General features: G+C 33.4%; 2 protein-coding genes across 2 annotated transcripts; both read left to right on the top strand.

Moving 5' to 3' along the window:
- Positions 6,350–12,732, top strand: LOC109709560 (protein NRT1/ PTR FAMILY 5.1). The gene is made up of 4 exons (XM_020231855.1): positions 6,350–6,576; positions 6,993–7,210; positions 9,547–10,073; positions 11,682–12,732. The coding sequence occupies exons 1-4, from the start codon at positions 6,474–6,476 to the stop codon at positions 12,559–12,561; spliced, it is 1,728 nt and encodes a 575-aa protein (XP_020087444.1). The 5' UTR covers positions 6,350–6,473; the 3' UTR covers positions 12,562–12,732.
- LOC109709367 (peroxidase 4-like) lies at positions 17,919–20,060 on the top strand. The gene is made up of 4 exons (XM_020231577.1): positions 17,919–18,208; positions 18,373–18,564; positions 18,770–18,935; positions 19,438–20,060. Exons 1-4 carry the CDS (start codon positions 17,996–17,998, stop codon positions 19,827–19,829), a joined length of 963 nt encoding a protein of 320 aa, XP_020087166.1. The 5' UTR covers positions 17,919–17,995; the 3' UTR covers positions 19,830–20,060.

The raw sequence follows: 20,060 nt of genomic DNA, 5'->3' as shown, positions 1-20,060 counted from the left end.
TGTTAATATAATGTGCTCTTGTGTTACAATTTTATTATTATATATAGGTTTAAATGGAATTAAAATAATTATAAATGTAGGAAGATAATTAAAAAAAGAGAGAAAAGAAAAGGATGGTTTTTGTAATTTTGCTAAAATAATAAGATATATTTTATTTATGGGATTGAATAAGCCATCTTAGATTCCGTGACAATTTATATATCTATAATATGTCCAATCCAAAGTTCCAAACTATATCATTTTACTTGACTATACAACCATTGCCTTATCATCTTGAGACTAGTTAAGGCCCTGCGATGCGGAAAGCTATTATTACAGTAAATTATTATCATTAATATATATATATATATATATATATATATATATATATATATATATATATATATATATATATATATATATATATAGTTCAGCTACTATATTTTTATGAGTACAACCTTTTTTATATTCATAAATTTTTGAATTAATTTTAAGATTAATTCCGAATTTGAATTCAAAATTTTAAATTTTTATTTTTAGGACTTAAGTAAAAAATAAAGTTTAATATCGTTAACTCTAAAACCTCTTTTAATAGTGCCATTTTATTATAATGAAATCAAGAGATTCGAAAATTTAATTGCAAAAAAAAAAAATTGAGAACCAGAGAGAAGTGGGTCCCACAGAAGAAAAGCAAAAAAAAAAAAAAAAAAACTAAATCAAGTATTGGTGAAATCCTGTTACGACAACCGCACAAACGGAAACGAAATGACGAACACAAAAAACAATCAAACCACAANCCTGTTACGACAACCGCACAAACGGAAACGAAATGACGAACACAAAAAACAATCAAACCACAAGCAGAAAATAAAGAGGCACAGATTTACGTGGAAAATTCTTTGCAGGGAAAAACCACGGGCGATGGAGGAGAGAACTTCACTATGGAACGAAAAAGGGAATACAATGTTCTTCAGGTTACAACCAACCACGATCACACGCCTCTAGGGCAAAAACGAAAAGGAAAACTCATAACGGGCTCGGGCCAGTCGGTCCGAGCCCTCCGCTACCCACCACAGACATTCATTTTTCCTCCATAATTTTCTTGTCCAAATTGGTCGCACCGCGAAGCTGTCGGCGAGTCGTAAACCCGAACTTAAATCGATAGTAGATTTCGAGTCACATCTAACAAATCCCTTATACCATTTTTGTTTTCCCAATTCATAACTATAATAAATATAATATAACTATATATAGATATCTATTACATAATATGAATCCTCAATACTTTTGCCACGTGGCACCCCCTCCCTCACCCTTCTACTCCCATTCCCTTCTTTCCCACTANTTTCTTATAAGGTCCTCGGTTGGTAGTTCTGACTGCGAAGGGAGTTAAGGAGAGTCTTTTCTTCATAGAAGTATCGTACTGTGTCGAATATCTTATTAGTTTTGTAAAAGATTACTAGAAGTTTTATAGATAAATAAGATCGTATTTCTATCTATCTCTTTCCTTTGTCTTGTTATTTATTTTTATTTTTGTGGTTAATGAAACGGTTTATCTAAAAACTTTATCTGTTGTAATTGAAAGTTAATTGAGTTTTATCTGACGTTTGGGTCTTTTGTTTTCATGTTTAAAAGAACGTGTTTAATGTCGTGTTTTCTCGAAGCTTTGGATAAGACTCAATGAAACTCAAAACTTATGAGTTGAAACTTATATTTTTAGTTCTATCAAATGGTAATATAGCAATCTTTGACTTACTTAGACTTTAAATGTACCAAGGCATTAATAGATATACTTCTTTTATTTTTATATTCGAATATGAAATACAAAGAAGTCCATTTTTTTTTATTTAGAAAATTATTTTAGGATAGAAGGAGAATAAGGTTGTTTTTTCAAGTTTGTTTTATGGTTTTTTTTTGAAAGACTTTTTAGTATTAGCTCTTTTGATTTAATCTCTTTATATCTTTAAAAACTAGTTTAGTACCAGCTCGAACTCCGCCCACTCTGAGAGCAGCTGCGGCGCGCTGTGCGCGAACCGAGATTTCAGCTTGGACAGCCGTATCACGGGTGTGAACCACCTCTGCTGCTAGTTATTTTTGAGTTAAAATCTTCAGAATTTTTCTTTGGGTTTTATGATTGATTAACATCTGTTATTTTCGTAATTTCCTAGTAAATAACTTTCATCCGTAAATTAAATTAATATATCCGTATTTTTACTTTCTTTTATTTACGGAGTTTATCCATCACCTCCCTACATTGCCATTCCCATTTTTACTTCCCTTTATTTACAGAGTTTATACATCACCTCCTAACAATTAAAATTAATTTTTTAGTCATTTAAATAAATAATATCCATCACCTCCCTACATTGCCATTCCTCTTTTTACTTCCTTTTATTTACGGGGTTTATCCATTACTTCCTAACAATTAAAATTAATTTTTTAATTTTTTTAATAAATAAATAACCTCCACTGTTAATCGTTATCACCCTTTCTTCCCTTACCCCAGATTATTATTTTCTCTTGATGGTCTACTTCTCATGTTATTGCCCTATTCTTTTTGTAGCATCAAAATATTTGCTTCGTTTTTTCTAATTTCCCATTCGATTGGTAGTATTTCCTTCTATTTCATTTGTTTAAGGAATAGAACAGTAGGCTGTGAAGTATGCACAACAAAATATTAATTTGAATTGCTTTCTTCTTCTTTTTTTTCTTTTTTTTTTTTAATGTTTGATTTGATATGGCGACGTAAATCGATTCAAACCTGCAGAGATTGACGATATGGAACGTTCCATGGACAGTCCGAGTCGATCCGGTAAACTGCTAGGAAGGTTCCTTTGATTTTTCCTCCTCAGCAGCGCAGTTCAATTATATCTAAAGGAGAAGTGATTTTTTTTTCAAAATTTTGCTGTGGCCTCTCCTATTGTCTTTGCTTTTATTGCCTGTCACTCAAGTTTTTGTGTTGGCTATAACTCACTGCATATAACTATTACTTTTGTTGATATTTTACTCTTTCTAAAATTTTACTACAATGCTTTCCATTGTGAACTAATATTTTAATACTGGTATACTATAATTTTATTTACTTATGTTCATATTTTATTATTTATAAATTTTTTACTTTAGCAGTAACTACCCGCCGCATCGCGCGGGTACCTACACTAGTATAGATTTACTACCACAATTTTGTGACGTGGCCAATTTATAAGCTTCTATTCATCCTGTTATTGTTGTTATTGTTGGTTAAAAATCCAAAATCTTCAAATGTCATTTAATTTTGTAATCATTCTCATTTATTGTCTTTTATTATATTCATTAATAGGATGGATTAAATTAAATTTATTCCTTCTTTAAGCCACATTAAGAAATGAATTAAGTGGAATGTTGGAAACGTTGGGTTTCTAACGTTCTATTCTCTCTCCATTATATATTCATTGGATTGCACTGTTCCTCCGTGATGAACATTGCTGAAAGGGAGCCAATGAAAAAAAAAAGAAGAGAAACTTTATTTAATTTCTAATTTAATTTTTATTTTGTTTGATTTTTTTATCATTAGGTGTTGAAAAAGTATTCATCAACTTCTTTCACGTTCGTACTCGTAGGAGGAGGAATTTCGGTTGTATCTTGAGACGGTGTTTCCGGTCAATCCCGCACGAAGGACGGAAATAGGCCTTAAAGCAGTGCCTCACACGCTTCCGGATCAATTGTTTGATATTCTTCTTCCGCAATTTTTTTTTGGGATTTAGCGATTATCTGTAAGTTGATTTACTTAATTTTCATCACAAATTAGTTAAATTTTAATCACAATTAAATTTTTTTGTGCGGCATTTCTCCAACAGTTATGCGTGCCATACTAAGTTGAATATTTGTGTAATATTTTTTGCCTTGAAATGTAGAACAATACTCCTATACACCAAACAAATTTTAATCCTTAATTTTTTAAAAATGGACGGTAGTGGTGCATCTTTAATAAAGAGGTGACCGGCACTTGTTATCATCGGTACCAGTCATCCCCCTTACTAAGGGCAAAAACTTTCTCATTACATGGAATTGCACTGAGGGTATTTTCGTAAATTCCAATCCTCATAACATACCATCTTTGTAAGTCCAGAATATTCCATCTTTCTTGGTTCTTATCCTTTAATATTCCATCTTTGTATAATTACCTTTTCTAAATTAGATTTTCTTTACTAATGTATTATATTCAAATTCAAAATATAAAATGATGCATTATTGAAAGGATTTAGCTTATTCGTTATTCTCCAGCCTGACTTGAATAAGAACTTGAAAGTTTAGCCAGTTTTAAATTTATTTATACAATTTGAGTATTAAATAAAAATTTAAATTTGTCGCAAATTTAAATTTTTGTTGCATCCAAAATAATATTCAAATATAAAATATTGCAAATAACAAGTTATATTATGCAATCTCTTAGTAATAGAATATGAAATATTGTCCCCAAGTAAATGTTTAAAAAATTTTGAATTTGACCTTGCGATCAATAGTTTTAACTAATTAAGTTCATTACCTCAATTAAAAGAAATTAAGCTTTTATTATCTTCACAAGTTCCAGTATAAATTACACATTTTTCTTCTCAATTATGAAAAACATAATAATTTGGTTGACTAACTTTAGTAAATTATAATTTCAAACTAAATCTTTTAGATTATTGCATAGAGTCCAACGGTCCATCAACTATAACACAATCACATCACAATTGTATCATCAACACATTACTAATCTGTCAATTAAATTGGATTGTAAGACCTGAATGTAATAAACTACAAAGTTCGAGACAAAAATCTTAATAAATTAAATTGGGTGATCAAATTAAAGCTAAAATTCAATTAGAAAGAATGTAATTTATCGATATTCAAATTTATAATTTAAGGTTAATTTTCATCGATAGAAACTTTTAGTTTAAATAGTTAATAAAATTTACTTTTCAACTATAATATAAATTAAATCTAAATTTTAATTTTAATTTTGATAAATATTTTTGAACTTTAATGATGTTTTCACTATCGAACAAACAATTTAAATTTAATTTAAAAAATAGAAATGTTTTATTTAAATAAATAATAAAAGTTAGCTTTAATTATACATACAATACAACCTAAAATTTAAAGTAGGTTAACATATTTAAACTTCCATGGTAATTTAATATTAAATTAACAATTTGAATTGACATGTACGTACTATTCAGTTAAATATAATTTTTTTCTTCTGAAATTTAAATTTAAATTTAAATTTGAATTTACTATATACAATTATAAAATTTAAGCTCAAATTAAATTTTAAATTCAATCTATGAAGATTTGTTACTTATCAAATTAGCCATATCTAATTTGGTAAGTAACAAAATTAAAGAAGAAAATAAATATTTGTTGAATGTTATCTAATTTGGTGATTGGCTAATATTTACTTTCCAATATTGCTTTTACTATTGATTTTGGTTGGTAACCCAATGTGCAGGTTACTACTTTATAAAAGTCAATCTTGGATTTTTCTTAGTAGATGGTTTAAATTTAATATGACTCTAGATGTGATCTACTATTGAAGCATAGGTCTATTTTAAGGGTATCTTGGTTTTTGTAAAATATTTTGGTCTACAAAACTAGTTTTATCCAACTAAAAATACTGTGACTTTTTCAAATGTCTACAACAATAGTTGGATTTCAAATTACGACCAAATTGTAAATTTAAATTCAAAACAACATTTAAAACTTAATTATAAATCAAATTCAATTTTTTAAATATAAAACACAAATTTAATATTTATAGGATGCTGACAAATTTGATATATACTACTAATTCTTTTTTCAATATTGTCATATTAACTAATTCAAATCAGTAACCTATTCAACATGTTACTTCATATAAAATCCAATTATACTCTTTACTAATTTAGAATTAGATTTTAATATTTATGGTGTATTGAAGCATTCCTCTAATTAAAATCATCATGATTGTAGTTTGAAGTTTTTACTACATCATCGACTTTCTATCATAAATGGCAAAGATCTTGATGATCAGTAACCGAGGTCTCTAGTTAATTAGTTCCACGTGGTCTAGCTTTTTCATATTTCTAACTAAATTTATTTTAAAAAGATTAAGCAAAGTAGACGGTATGAAAACAGCCACGCTCTTTTTTGTTTTTTTGCTCATCCCCTCACAATGTGGACAGTCAAACTAGTCGACTGAATGTAAAAGTCATCTAAGTTGTATGAATGTATGTGTGTTGCTCATCCGCAGCTTGTTTAAGTGGCACGTTACAAAGGGGGCCTACTGTGTACAGTGGAAGCTGGCACCCATATCTCTCCCTTAGTCCTATATATCTCTTTCTCCATCAAAGAAACCTTTGACAAAAGAACTCCTCCTAGCTCCCATTTTCTCTCATCACTTGCTCAAAATTCGAACTATATATATTATCCACTCTTTCTTTAATTCATATACATGTAGCTCACGGAGACCTTCAATTTGCGCAGTTGCTCTCATGGAGACCAAAGGTTATACGCAAGATGGCTCCGTCGATCTCCGCGGCCGCCCGGTCCTTGCCTCTCGGACCGGGAGATGGAGAGCTTGTGCATATTTAGTAGGTTAGTTTTAGCTAGCTTAGTTTCTCACCAATTCGATAAATTCTTCTTATGAAATAAAGTTAATTACAAAAGCTTTCTTAATTATATACTCTCAAGTGACAAATTGAGTTCACTCTCTAGGATCATGTGCATATATAACTAGCCTAAATATAGGATCCCTCTCTTATGTGCAAATTCAGTAAACAATACTTAAGTAAGTGAACTAATGAATTTATTTGTGTACCAAACTCAAAATAGCTCCTTTTGTTACATATTTTGTCATGGATCCATATAATGTTCTTGTATGTTTTCTTGGAGGGTTGAAGAGATCAAATTGGAAGTTACGTGTAAAGGTTTTAATTGTGCTATATATTTAATTAAGCTTGGCTTTTGATTTGGAATTTGATTAATTTTGGGAATTTGATTCGTGCAAGCAGGCTATGAAGCGTTTGAAAGAATGGCTTTCTATGGAGTGGCCTCAAATCTTGTGGTCTACTTGACAACACAGTTGCACGAGGAGACGGTCTCGTCGGTAAGGAATGTTAGCAACTGGTCCGGCTCAGTTTGGATCACTCCGATCATCGGAGCATACATCGCCGACACCTACTTGGGCCGGTTTTGGACCTTCACCATCTCTTCGCTCATCTATGTCTTGGTAAGTATATGTACTATTGCAATAGTACTTCATTTGCTACTACCGGTGGTCCCCAGCGTAAATGGCAAGATTTTTAATAGTTGGTATCCGAAATTTTAAGTTCGAAATCTAGTTGCTTAATATTTTCAGCTAAGCTCATTTCTTATAAAAAAAAAAAATGAACGAAACGGCACCAATTCATTTGCTACTATAGTATCTAGCAAGTTGACTTACCTACTTATAGATTGCGACGAATTTTCCTTTTGATTCAAATGAAACTGATTCGCGGACAACAAAAATAAAAGCATGACTTTGTGCACCAAAAATTTACAAACTAATTTAAGTTGCCCCCTTGCCAAATGCAGGAAAGTGTTGGGATCAAAAAAAATTTGAAATTTAAAATTCAAATTGAGTTAGAAACACCTACTGCGGGGCCGGTTCGTTCGCGGCAGACAGAAAGTAGATGAGGTTTAGGGTCCAGTGTGGTTTACAGTTTGTAATATTCCGAGAATCCTTCATATTTTTCATTGAAAATATTCAAATTATCAGCATTTAATTTTGGTTGAGTAATTGTAAAAAATGTTAGTGAAGTAATAAAATTATAATAGATTTCTAGATAACATAAATACTAGACTATTATAGGTTAGAAAATTTTCTTATTTTCATACTTAATGAAAATTATTAGTTCTCAACAATCTTCCGACCTAATTGGCTTGGTAAGTTAATAACAATTTTTTTATTCTAAATGTAAAATATATAATATTTTCGGGAGTAGAGCTACTATGCTATCGAAACTATAAAGTGGTTGATGCTTCCGATTTTTTAGCGCTTAGATCAACCCCATTGATCATTTCTAATCATTGGATTAATATTATTAACCAATAGGGATCACTCAATCCTAGCTAGGGGGCTAAAAATCGGAAGCACCAACTATTTTATACTTCCGATAGCATAGTAACTCTATACATATTTTCGGAGTATTACAAATATATAATATGTAATTATGGTATCTCTCAAATAAACTTTTACTTATCCTTGTAATCATGATTGTTACCCAAAAAATGTAATCATTAATTGTTGCTTTCTTTTCGTTGTCATAAAAGCAAACTACATGTGAAGTTAACTTAGTCATCCATTATTCTGAAATATAAACATAACCTAGTAATGCAAAAGGTTGTTTTGCGGAATATTCTTCTTTTTTTCCAAAAAGTGGAAAGATCAAATTGAGATAAGAAACGTGACACATGATTTTTGATTGGTTTTTTGTACTATATCGATGATTGGATTATATAGCGGATGGTTTTGTCAATGTTCACGAAAGATTCATGCAATTTATTTTGATTTTTATTCTACACCAGAGGACAAACCGCCGCCCTAAAGTGTTTGTTCCGTTTCAAACAAACTTTATTAGCTTATATTCAACGTGATCGATGGCGATTAATTACATGATAAGGACCGCGCGAGTAATGATGTGGTGAATTAGTATTTCTATGTTATATTAAAATTAAATTATACTTATCTAAGCTACAAATATGCTAAAACGCATAAATACTAATTCACCTCCTACAATAATTGGGGAAACTTTTGAGACACGCCAAAGATGCTAACTCTGACTGTAGCTTACCCATGAGAAAAACAGAAAATAGATATTACGTAATAGATAGTGGGCCTCATTAGCTTTTAATTTGTTTGCAAATGAAGTGGAAAAGATCAGGTGACAACATAACTCAATTATTGGTACCCTTTACTTAATTCAATGGACACTTTAATTTCTTTTGGATCTAAGTTACTATTTATTTATTTTATTTATTTATGCTCCAGAAGTTCAGGAATCCCCCTGTACATCTCTATAGACCAATGCCACGCCACACTTTTTTAGTGGCACGGTGGCCCCATTGGCCACAAATTTCTTATGACAAATGCTAAGTTTATAGTATAAAAAAAAAATCTTACAATTCTATATATATATACATTCTCTCCAGTGCCTAAATTTTTTGTTATTATTTAGTAAAAAATAAAAATAATAATTAGACTAGTAAAGAAAATTTGAGCTTTGATCTAGAGCATTATAGAATTATAACATTTGTTGAATTGCAAATATGGTACTGCTCAATATTCAAAATATACACTCTCTCTCATGACAACCTCTTTTGCCCAAATTTACATGGGATGTGTACAACTCCCATCCAATCAAATCATAAAAAATATTATGTGTCTAATTACGAATAATATAATAAATTTCAATCAAATTATTAATTTTATATAAGATAAAATTGTTTGGCTTAAATATTGTTATAAAAAATATATATATAATATCTGTTATAGAGAAATTTTTTTTTTTTTTTTTTCTTGTGCAGGGCATGATGCTCTTGACGGTCGCCGTCTCCCTCAAGTCTCTCAAAAGTTCGCCGTCCCAGGTCGTGGTCGTCTATGCGGCGCTTTACGTCATGGCCGTCGGCGCCGGCGGGACGAAGCCGAACATATCAACGTTCGGCGCGGACCAGTTCGACGACTTCGACCCGCACGAGCGGCGCCTGAAGGAGTCCTTCTTCAACTGGTGGATGTTCAGCTCGTTCACCGGAGGGCTAGCGGCCTCGCTCGGGCTCGTCTACGTGCAGGAGAACGTCGGGTGGGGGCTCGGCTACGGGATTCCGACGGCCGGGCTCATGCTCTCTCTGCTGATATTCTATCTAGGCACGCCGAACTACCGGCATAAGATGAGGAGGACGAAGAGCCCGACGAAGGTGATAGCTAGGGTTTTGGCCGCCGCTTTTGCAAACCGCCGGCTGAAGCGGACAGATGATGCGGCGGAGCTCTACGAGCTGGAGCCGCAGCACTATGCGATCACCGGAAAGCGGCGAGTCCATCACACTTCAGCTTTCAGGTCAGTAAGCTGTAATTCATTCCCAAAGAGCTTGCAATATTGCAGTACAACTTATGCACTGCACCCTTATAACCATCCATTTTTATTATCACCTACTTTATTCTCCATTCTCCACTATCTAATTAGTATTGAATAATTTAAAATTTGAGAACAAAATAAAATAGGTAATGGTAGTTTCTCACTAGCTATGAGTAAGGTAAATTCCGTAGTATGTTGGTGGTCGATTTAAATTGGGTTAACTATTAGTCGCTTTATTAGACACAACATTGACTTTTAGATAAACATGTCGTGTTTAAGTTCTCGCTTTAGAAACAGTGTTCAACCAGCAATTTTGTAACTGTGTCCTTTCTACAAAGTGCTCTTTAATTTGAGATCACTGTTCCTCGGGGTCGAGATCCGGATCACAAGTTGATAACAAGCAAAATATGATGTTGCTTTCATTTTTGCCCGAATTTTAAAGATGGCTTGACATGTTGCTTTCTGCGTCTTCGTCAATATCAATATCATTCGTACCAACTGGATGGACTTGTGTCTCTTAAATGATTGCGTATTATTTCCTACACATTATTGCAAAAAAAAAAAAAAAAAAAGCCTGGACCAGGTCCACTCTCAACTGGCCTTTTAAAGCTCATTTTAAAATAAAAATTCAAACTTGTTGGAGTGACCACTTAATACTTCTAATGCCTAGGTAATAGACCCAAAATATCAACATTGGCGGTGACAACTTTTTGGCCGAGTATATATATTCTAGGAATCTGTGAGTGTGTTAAGAGCCCAAGTTGAGCACCATCCTATATGGATCGATAGTGGACGCACCATAATTACATGGTGATGAGTGATACTACTCACCTATGCCCATCCTCGATTCATAGAAGTGGTTAGGAGATTGATGGGCTAAGGTATGGGAGGGGACATAGTATAGTAGCTAGTGCTAGGAGAATCTACTATTATTGCTCTTCTACATGCTATTGTTTCCTAATGCCTATGATGACTAGTTGCGACTTGCGAGAGTTAATTAAGCACATGTTCATTTGTGTGAATGCAATGCCTCAAATCGGAAAGTGTTTAAGCCGATCTTTTTAGGACTTATTTAAATGTTTTGAATAATTAAGTTAATTACTTCTATGAAACTTTTCATCAGTGCAATGCATGCGTCAAAAGTCAACAAAGAAAAGCAATTGGGCTTGATTTTTGGGCCGCTTGAATGACCCAACCCTATTTAAATATGTCATTTCATATATTTAGTTCGGCTATATATATATATATATATATATATATATATATATATATATATATATATATATATTATTCTATTCTCGAGTACTTTTTGTGATTTTCTTTCCAACATTCAATTCAAAAAATATGTAGTGTGTGTTTAAATAATGTGTAGTCGAAATATTTGGATTCGAGACTTTTTAATGAGCTCATGACGACTTAAAATAATGAAATGAGAGGAGGAGATTACACAAATTAAGTACAATCGTGCAGGTGTATAATATTGACGATTTAATTTGTATGGGAGAATTTTGTAAAAAATGATTTGTTAATTTCTCTGCATGCATATGCACATGCATATATGCATATGCATGCACGCACGCACGTACGTAGGTTCTTGGACAAGGCGGCTGTGAAAGGGTGCGGAAGCGGCGCGCCGTGCACGGTGACCCAAGTGGAGGAGACGAAGCTTGTGCTGGGCATGAGCATGGTGTGGCTCACCACGCTGGTCCCCTGCACCATCTGGGCGCAGGTGAACACGCTCTTCGTGAAGCAGGGCACCACCCTCGACCGCTCCTTCGGCGGGGGTTTCCGCCTCCCCGCGGCTTCCCTCGGCTCCCTCATCACCCTCTCCATGCTCCTCACCGTCCCCTTCTACGACCGCCTCCTCGTCCCCCTCGCCCGGCGCCGCACTGGCAACCCCCGAGGCATCACGCTGCTCCAGCGCCTCGGCGTCGGCTTCTTCTTCCACGTCCTCGTCACCGCTGTCGCCTACCTGGTCGAGCTCCGGCGCATGCGCGTGATCAGGCAGCACAGCATCACCGCCCCCGACGCAATCGTGCCGATGAGCATCTTCTGGCTGCTGCCGCAGTATGTGCTGCTCGGGATCGGCGACGTGTTCAACGCGATCGGCATCCTCGAGTTCTTCTACGACCAGTCCCCCGAGGACATGCAGAGCCTCGGCACCACGTTCTTCACCAGCGGCATCGGCCTCGGCAACTTCCTCAACAGCCTCCTCATCACCGTCGTCGACAAGGCCACCAGCGGAAGCAGCTGGATAGGGAACAACCTCAACGAGTCGCACCTCGATTACTACTACGCCTTCTTGATGGTGATCTCGGGGATCAATTTGGGCGTGTTTGTGTGGTTCGCGAGGTGTTACAGGTACAAGAAGGAGACGTTGGAGGTCATGGAGGGAAAGGTTTGTATTCAAATGGAGGCCAAGGCCGAGGAGGGGCCGGCCCCCGCCACCTCGTTGGGTGTGCACGTGTGACGCACGTGGGAGATCTATAACTATATATACATATATATGATGATTATGATTATGATTACGATTAATTAATAAACCCCGTTTCGTTTTCGAAATGATTTTGTACGAGGGGACCAAGTGTAAGTAACTATTTATCGATTGAAAAAATGTTACGGGCATGTTTAGTTGGATGAATTGATGTTGGGAATGCAATTGGAATGATTCATCTAATGTGGCTTGTTTGGTTTATCTATTTTAAATTCCAAAAGCAAAATGAGATTAACTAATGCTGGTAGTTGTTATTTATTTTGTAAAAATCTGATTTCAAATTTTATTTTATTCTGAAATAAAAATGACCTAATCTATTTATGGCGCTATTTGATTTTGAATTCAAGATCAACAAGTAAATCGTTCAGAATTCTCTCTCAGAAACTCCTTTTCTTTCTCTCTCTTAAATAAAACATTTTTTCAAAATCTTAGGTGTCTCGATTATTCATTTCATTATCCATTCCAATAATAAATTAAGCATTTTTGAATAATTTATCATTTTATTTTTCATTTTTATTTCAATCGTGAACCTAACATGTTCTATATTGTTGGCGTTTGGTTTCAGAGATTGGCATATTAGAGGTGAGAATCAACTTTGATTCGGAAAGAAATTGAGAAAACTGCTCCTTTTATTTGCACTAACAATTACAGTCTAATAAGTTTAATATATATATGTGAATTAATTAAATGTATATATCAAATTATAAATTTTAAATTAAATTCAAATATTAAATTATCCACCAAACGGAGCCTGTAAAATGAATTGGATCCAAAATTCTTAAACTTAGCAGTTCGCTAATAAGCCAGTGGAGGCCCAAGTACGCGATTACTTTGGGCCATAGCATTTGGACTGGCCCAAGTAGATAAGGGTTGGATAGGGTTTTGATTTCAAAAGATTTTAGAACTACAATTACTGCATGGTTCTGAAAATCATAATTTTCAAAATAGTATATCTCACTTACGCGATGATATTGAGATCGAATATAATATGCTATTGTTGGCATTTGATCATACGTTTTATCCACCCATTTTTATATAATGCTTGAATAATTAAAAAACATGCATGCGTATGTCAAATAAGAGTTACATGTTTCAAAAATATCATAAATTCAAAAAGCCTAGATCTATAATAATGTGCATTGTTCACTTCAAACACTGGATTTTTATCCACTTATATTTTTATGAAATACATGCTTGACTTTGATCCACTTTCTTTTTTTCTTCTTTCTTTTTTTAAGGGAACGTGATTGGCGTATTAACTAGCAAACACTCCGAATTAGAACCAAGCATTAATTGAAGCTCTACCGCGAGTAAAATTAACAAGAAGCTAATCCAACAAAGAGTTAATTAATTAATTATAGGTAATCGAAAACAAAGAGTTAATTAAAACAAGAACTAAAAGCGCATTGTAATTAAGCTTATCGAAAACGCGACTCAAACCTAGAAAAATTCTTGGCAATTAGTTTTCTTAGATTTCAATATTAAAGGAATCAGTGGTGTTGCTTTTGCTTTCTCTTTATTACTCTCTAGTGGAGACTTTTTAGCTCAAATAAATCATGCAGGAGATATTTGAGACTTTGTAGGTCAACTAAATCTTTCTAGTACTGGACATTTGAAAAATGGAGCTCGAGTCCTCGACTTCTTGAATTATATAGATTTGTAAAAAATTTTATAGGATTTAGGGGCCTATCAATAATAAGGTTAATTAGAAAGCTAAAAAAAAAGGAGAAACAGTAAACCGAAACTACTCGAACAGTGATTTTAGTAAAACTTTACAATCAAATTCACGGTTATTTTAAATTTTTAGATATATTTAAAGTAGTGACAAAATGCAGGGAATAATTGAGATAGAGCCTGAAGTGTGCTAGAGAGTTTTTTGTTCTTTGGTCAAAAATATTAAATACATGTCGGTTTGTATGCAGCTAAGGTTGTTTTCTGAATCCACCAAACCATACCGAATCTCTCTTCGGTAGTGTGACTTTGAAGAGCGCTAAAATTCAGCAAATACAACCCAACAATGAAAGCTCAGTTTCTGGGACTTAGTTAATGAGAGTATACTTTTTAGTCCAACATTGTATGCAGTAGTACTAATTAATTAAGCCCGTTATTAGTGGTTGCGGGGAATTAAACTTTGGTAATTCACCATTATGGAACGAGTCCATCCTCGTGCTTTGCACTAGTTGATGGTTGAACTGATAAAACCAACTCTTTGGTACTACTTAATTTTCATCCACTTGACTATAATAAAAGAAATTATTACGATGAGCTAGAGCGCATAAACAGAAATGACAAAAAGCGGTCGCAAAGTAGACAAATACCACAAAAATAGTAAAATTATAAAAGGAAAATAAAGATTTACGTGAAAAATTTTTTATAGGCAAAAATTTATGGGCGAAAGAGAAGAGAACTTCACTATGAAAAAGAAAGTACAAAGTTCGTGTGTGCAATACACTGTATCGCTTCTAGAGCTAAAAGAAAAAAGAGATTTCTTAACGGGTTTCGACGAATCAGGAGCCTAAAATCGAAGTCATTTTTTCCTCCGTTACCCACCACAGATATTCAATTTTTTCTTCACCAATTCTTTTCCAAATTTATTGCAATGCGAAAACTATCAACAAATCGAAGGCTCAAAATCAAAGTTTTTTTTTTTTTTTTTTTGAGAGAGAGAGAGAGAGAGTGAGAGAAGGTAGCACACTACCCGTTTCGTTTATTTCATTTAGAAATAAGCTTTGCTGGAAATGTGAATCAACTAGAATTCGAACTTGGGTCCAGGTACCAACCACCAAGTTCTTTGTCACTTGCTCTAGGACAGTCAGTCACAAAATCGAAGTTGATAACTAAATTTTGAGATACATCTAACAGAAATAATATTTGTTTATTGTGAAAGATTATAAATTAAGGCTTATAATTTTGGACCACTTTTTTGCTTTTCCACCTTCGCCATGCACTTGTTTTCCACGAGGAAGTTACAGCTTTGGAAAATACCATGACATATGATGGAAAATGACTATGATCACCTGTCTCCATGGTATTAGTCGAAGTTATAACTATGCTTTCTCTTTCACTTGCTAGTAATATGTATGGATAAAATGTTGGCACGCCTAATTAATTATTATTGTTTGTCCTAGTCAATCACTAGAGAAGTTGGGACAAAATCTCATAATCACATTTCTAATCTACGTATTAGGATTAGGCCAAATGGTAGGGTCTATTTGTCCTTATTGTTGGATATATATAGACCAAATGGTCGGTCTATTTGTCCTTATTATATATTGATAAAATGTTATTTGAGTACTATTATATTTGAGTACTATCATCCAATCGACATACTATATTGAAATGAGTTACCGGCAAACGTAGATCACACTAATTCGATTACTGTAAAGTATATATAGGGCCTGTTTGGCCTAGCTTCTGGAGAAGTGATTTCTGTAAAAGTGATTTTAGTTTGGAGAATTGATTTTGGTGAAAAGCCGTAGAGCGTTTGATTTAATTTAGAAAAAAGTGATTTTTCTAAAATGATTTTCTAAAACTGTTTGGCAAAAAAATTTTGATTTTGTATATATTAATATTTTTACTAAATTTTATTTTTAAAATAATTTAAATTTTAAATTTTAATTAAAAGTATAATTTTTAAATTTCAAACTTGTACAAAAATAAATTTAAAATTTCAAAATTTTAAATTTTAAATTTGAATTTCTAAATCTAAATTTCAAATTTCAAATTTCAAATTTCAAATTTAAAAATTAAAATTTAAAATTTCAAAGTTTAATTTTAAAATTTTAAATTAAAAATTTTAAGTTAAAAATTAAAATTAAAATTTCAAATTTAAAATTTAAAACTTAAAATTTAAANGATTTGAGATTTCAAATTTCAAATTTAAAATTTGAAAATTGAAATTTAAAATTTAAAATTTAAAATTTGAATTCAAATTTCAAATTTTAAAATTTCAAATTTAAATTTTGAATTTTGAAATTTAAAAGTAAAATTAAAATTTAAAATTTAAAATTTAAAATTTTGAATTTTGAAATTTAAAATTTGAATTTTAAAATTTGAAAATTTGAGATTTGAAACTTAAATTTAAAATTTTAAATTTTAAATTTGAAAAGTTGAGATTTAAAAATTCAAATATGAATTTAAAATTTAAAATTTAAAATTTAATGTTAAATTTATACTTTGAATCTAAAATAAAAATTAAATTTAGAAGTTTGAGTTCAAAATCAGAATCAGTTTTGGAGAAGCAACTTTTTTCTGTTTCTGATTATGAAGCCTTCAAAATCAGTTTTCTGATTCTAAAAAACAGAATCAGATTTCCAGAATGTTATTCCCAAACGCTCTACTGAGCTTAAAAGTGATTTTGGGCTCAAAATCACTTTTGAATAGTTAAGCCAAACACCCCCATAGTTTTACCGGCAAATATAGAAATATATTTTTGTATATTTTTCTTCTTTATTTTGGTAGAGTTAAATAGTCCTCAATAACAAACAGAACTTAAGTACTAAATTAGTAAGAACTTCTAAATTTTGAGTATAGAAGTAATCTCATTAAAACTTTACGTCCAGCAAATATTGAATATAAATATTAAAAACATCATTTTTGAGTAATTTTAAGTTTCTGGAGAAAAAACTACTACTTTATTTATTTTAATATAATTTCAAAATATAAGGTTTTGAATTTGAGTCCCACAAGCCTCTTAGTGATATTAATTTGATTTTCTCTTGCTTAATTAAGCTCATGTTTTTAGCCAATCAAAAAGGTCGGCGTCCATCCAGACATTAAACATAAATATTAAAAATATCGTTTTCTTGTAGTTTTAAGCTTTCGGAGAAAAATAATTGTTTCATTTAATTTAACAACAAAAGTTTCATAACTTAATTTTTTTTGCCAAACACTACATTTGAGTAAATGCATGTTAAAGCAGAAACAAAGATAATTAGCAATAAATTATGTTAAACAGTTGCTACAACAATGACACCTATAACGAGTTCCAGAAGCAGTAGTCTCCCTTTCACTTTGGGAAAATTTGCCTCAGCTTCTTTTTGACCATCACATCACAAAGAAGAATCTATCAAAGAAGCCAACAATTTTTGACAAAGTAATCCTCATGCATGATCGCTGTTCCTTCCTTAATCGCGCCTTCATTTCTCTACCCACGTCAACGTACAATTCATAAAAGTCTCCAACCGACTCAATGTGAACAGCATCCCTTCTTTTCTCTCGATTCCCATGCAACCACGTAATTTCTCACGAGTTAGCTAGGTTTTGTAGGTGGCGAAACCAAGTCCTATGCGTGTGTGTGTATATATATGTACATATCTATCCATATGTGTGGCATGCACATCTCAAGCCAAAGGAACTTAAGTTCCCCTCTTTACACTTGATTGTGTCACGTACACCATACAGCTAGAAAATGGCTTCTAAGGCCATTCTAGGGCTTTTCACTCTTGCACTTGTGCTCCTTTTAGTCCGGAACTCTTCCGCGCAGCTCTCGACTAACTACTACTCCTCGTCGTGCCCGAATCTCTTCTCGACGGTGAAGCCTGTACTCCAATCGGCTATCTCGAGTGAGAAACGGATGGGCGCCTCCATTCTTCGGCTCTTCTTTCACGACTGCTTCGTTAATGTACATACATCTCGATCTCTAGTTTACTATATGTCAACACAATGGGCACATGACATTTTAGTTGTTAACGCGTACATATATTAGAAGCTCGTAGTTTCGAGGGTAAGAAACTAAACCGAGCTAAAACTAATCTGCATTTGCGGGCCCCTTTTGCTATCTTTTAGGGTTGCGACGGATCGGTGCTTCTAGATGACACTGCAACCTTCACTGGTGAGAAAAACTCAAACGCGAACAAGAACTCGGCTAGGGGTTTTGACGTCATTGACAATATAAAGACAGCGGTGGAGCAGGCTTGCCCAGGGGTGGTGTCATGTGCTGACATTTTGGCAATCGCCGCGAGAGACTCAGTTGTCATTGTAAGTATCAATAAGTATTTATCAAAATAATTCAATGCGCGCATTAGAAATCTTCCAAGATATTGGAAAAAAGCTATTAAAAAAAATAGGGCGCCACTGCATTTGAGAGTTGATTAGATTCAAGAAATCTAATCTATTCTTAGTAAAAGTGGCTATGTTAATATCAATATTTATATGATATTAATAGATTTTTGAACTGATGTAGCTGGGGGGACCAAATTGGGATGTAAAGTTGGGGAGGAGGGATGCGAGAACCGCGAGCCTATCTGCAGCTAATAATAACATCCCTCAACCTACCTCCGACCTCAGCACTCTCATCTCTATGTTTTCAGCACAAGGACTCTCCGCAAACGAGATGGTTGCGCTAGTCGGTACGATCTCTTTTCCTATAAATATGTTGGCCACTAGTATCATGCATCCAACTAGTTCTTTTAATTTTGGTTATTAAAAACAATTTTTTTGAATAAATAAATTTAAATTCAAAAAGATGTGGTCTAAGCTACTGTTGTTGCTCCTAGTTGTATCAAATCGTGTTTTGACTCTGATCCGGGCATTGTCGCAATTGTAAACCTTTCCAAACTTTATTCTATCACAAATAGGGTATATCTCTGTTTACTCAAAAAAAAAACTACTGTTTTTTTTTTTATTTTTTTTATTTTTTTTTATTTAAGGCTATAGAGTTTCTAGCTAGTTCCAAAGGGCGGCGGGGAAATTCGCTTTCAATCTCAAAAGCAAAAGCTTTAATTTGATGCAATTTGCATATAACTACAAATCTAGAGTACTTTTTCCAACATTTAGCAAAATGCATGTAGACTTACGGCGCAGTGTGAATTGATTGCAAAAATTTGGTCTAACTCTAACTAACCACAACAGGTGCGCACACGATTGGCCAAGCAAGGTGCACCTCGTTCCGAGCCAGAATCTACAACGAAACCGACATCGACAGCTCCTTCGCGAAGACGAGGCAATCAAACTGTCCAAGCACATCAGGCTCAGGGGACAACAACTTGGCCCCTCTCGACCTTCAAACTCCGACCACATTCGACAACAACTACTACGAAAACCTGATCTACCTCAAGGGCCTGCTCCACTCGGATCAGCAATTGTATAGCAACGGCTCGACCGACTCGCTCGTCAAGACCTACAGCATGAACCCGACCCAATTCTGCTCAGACTTCGTCGCGGCCATAATCAAGATGGGGGATATAACCCCTCTTACCGGGTCGCAGGGCGAGATCAGGAAGAATTGCAGGAAGATTAATTAACTAATTAAGGTCGAGTTATGAGATTAATTAATAATCAACTATATGAGTTTGAGGAATTGTTATAGGATTATAGTGTTTTTTTTTTTTTTTGATTTCACTCTTTGAGAAGTCGTTTGCTTGTGACTGGAGTTGCATATCATATATTGTGTGTCTTTTTCGGGCCAGTTAACTATAATAATTTGTCGTAATCTAGTAATATATTATATTTTAATCAAAACTGTGTTCGCTTCA

This window comes from Ananas comosus, linkage group 4, assembly GCF_001540865.1.
Source record: "Ananas comosus cultivar F153 linkage group 4, ASM154086v1, whole genome shotgun sequence".
NCBI classification, from domain to species: domain Eukaryota; kingdom Viridiplantae; phylum Streptophyta; class Magnoliopsida; order Poales; family Bromeliaceae; genus Ananas; species Ananas comosus.
The sequence above is the reverse complement of the archived record's forward strand: the minus strand, read 5'-3'. Positions and strand labels throughout refer to the sequence as shown.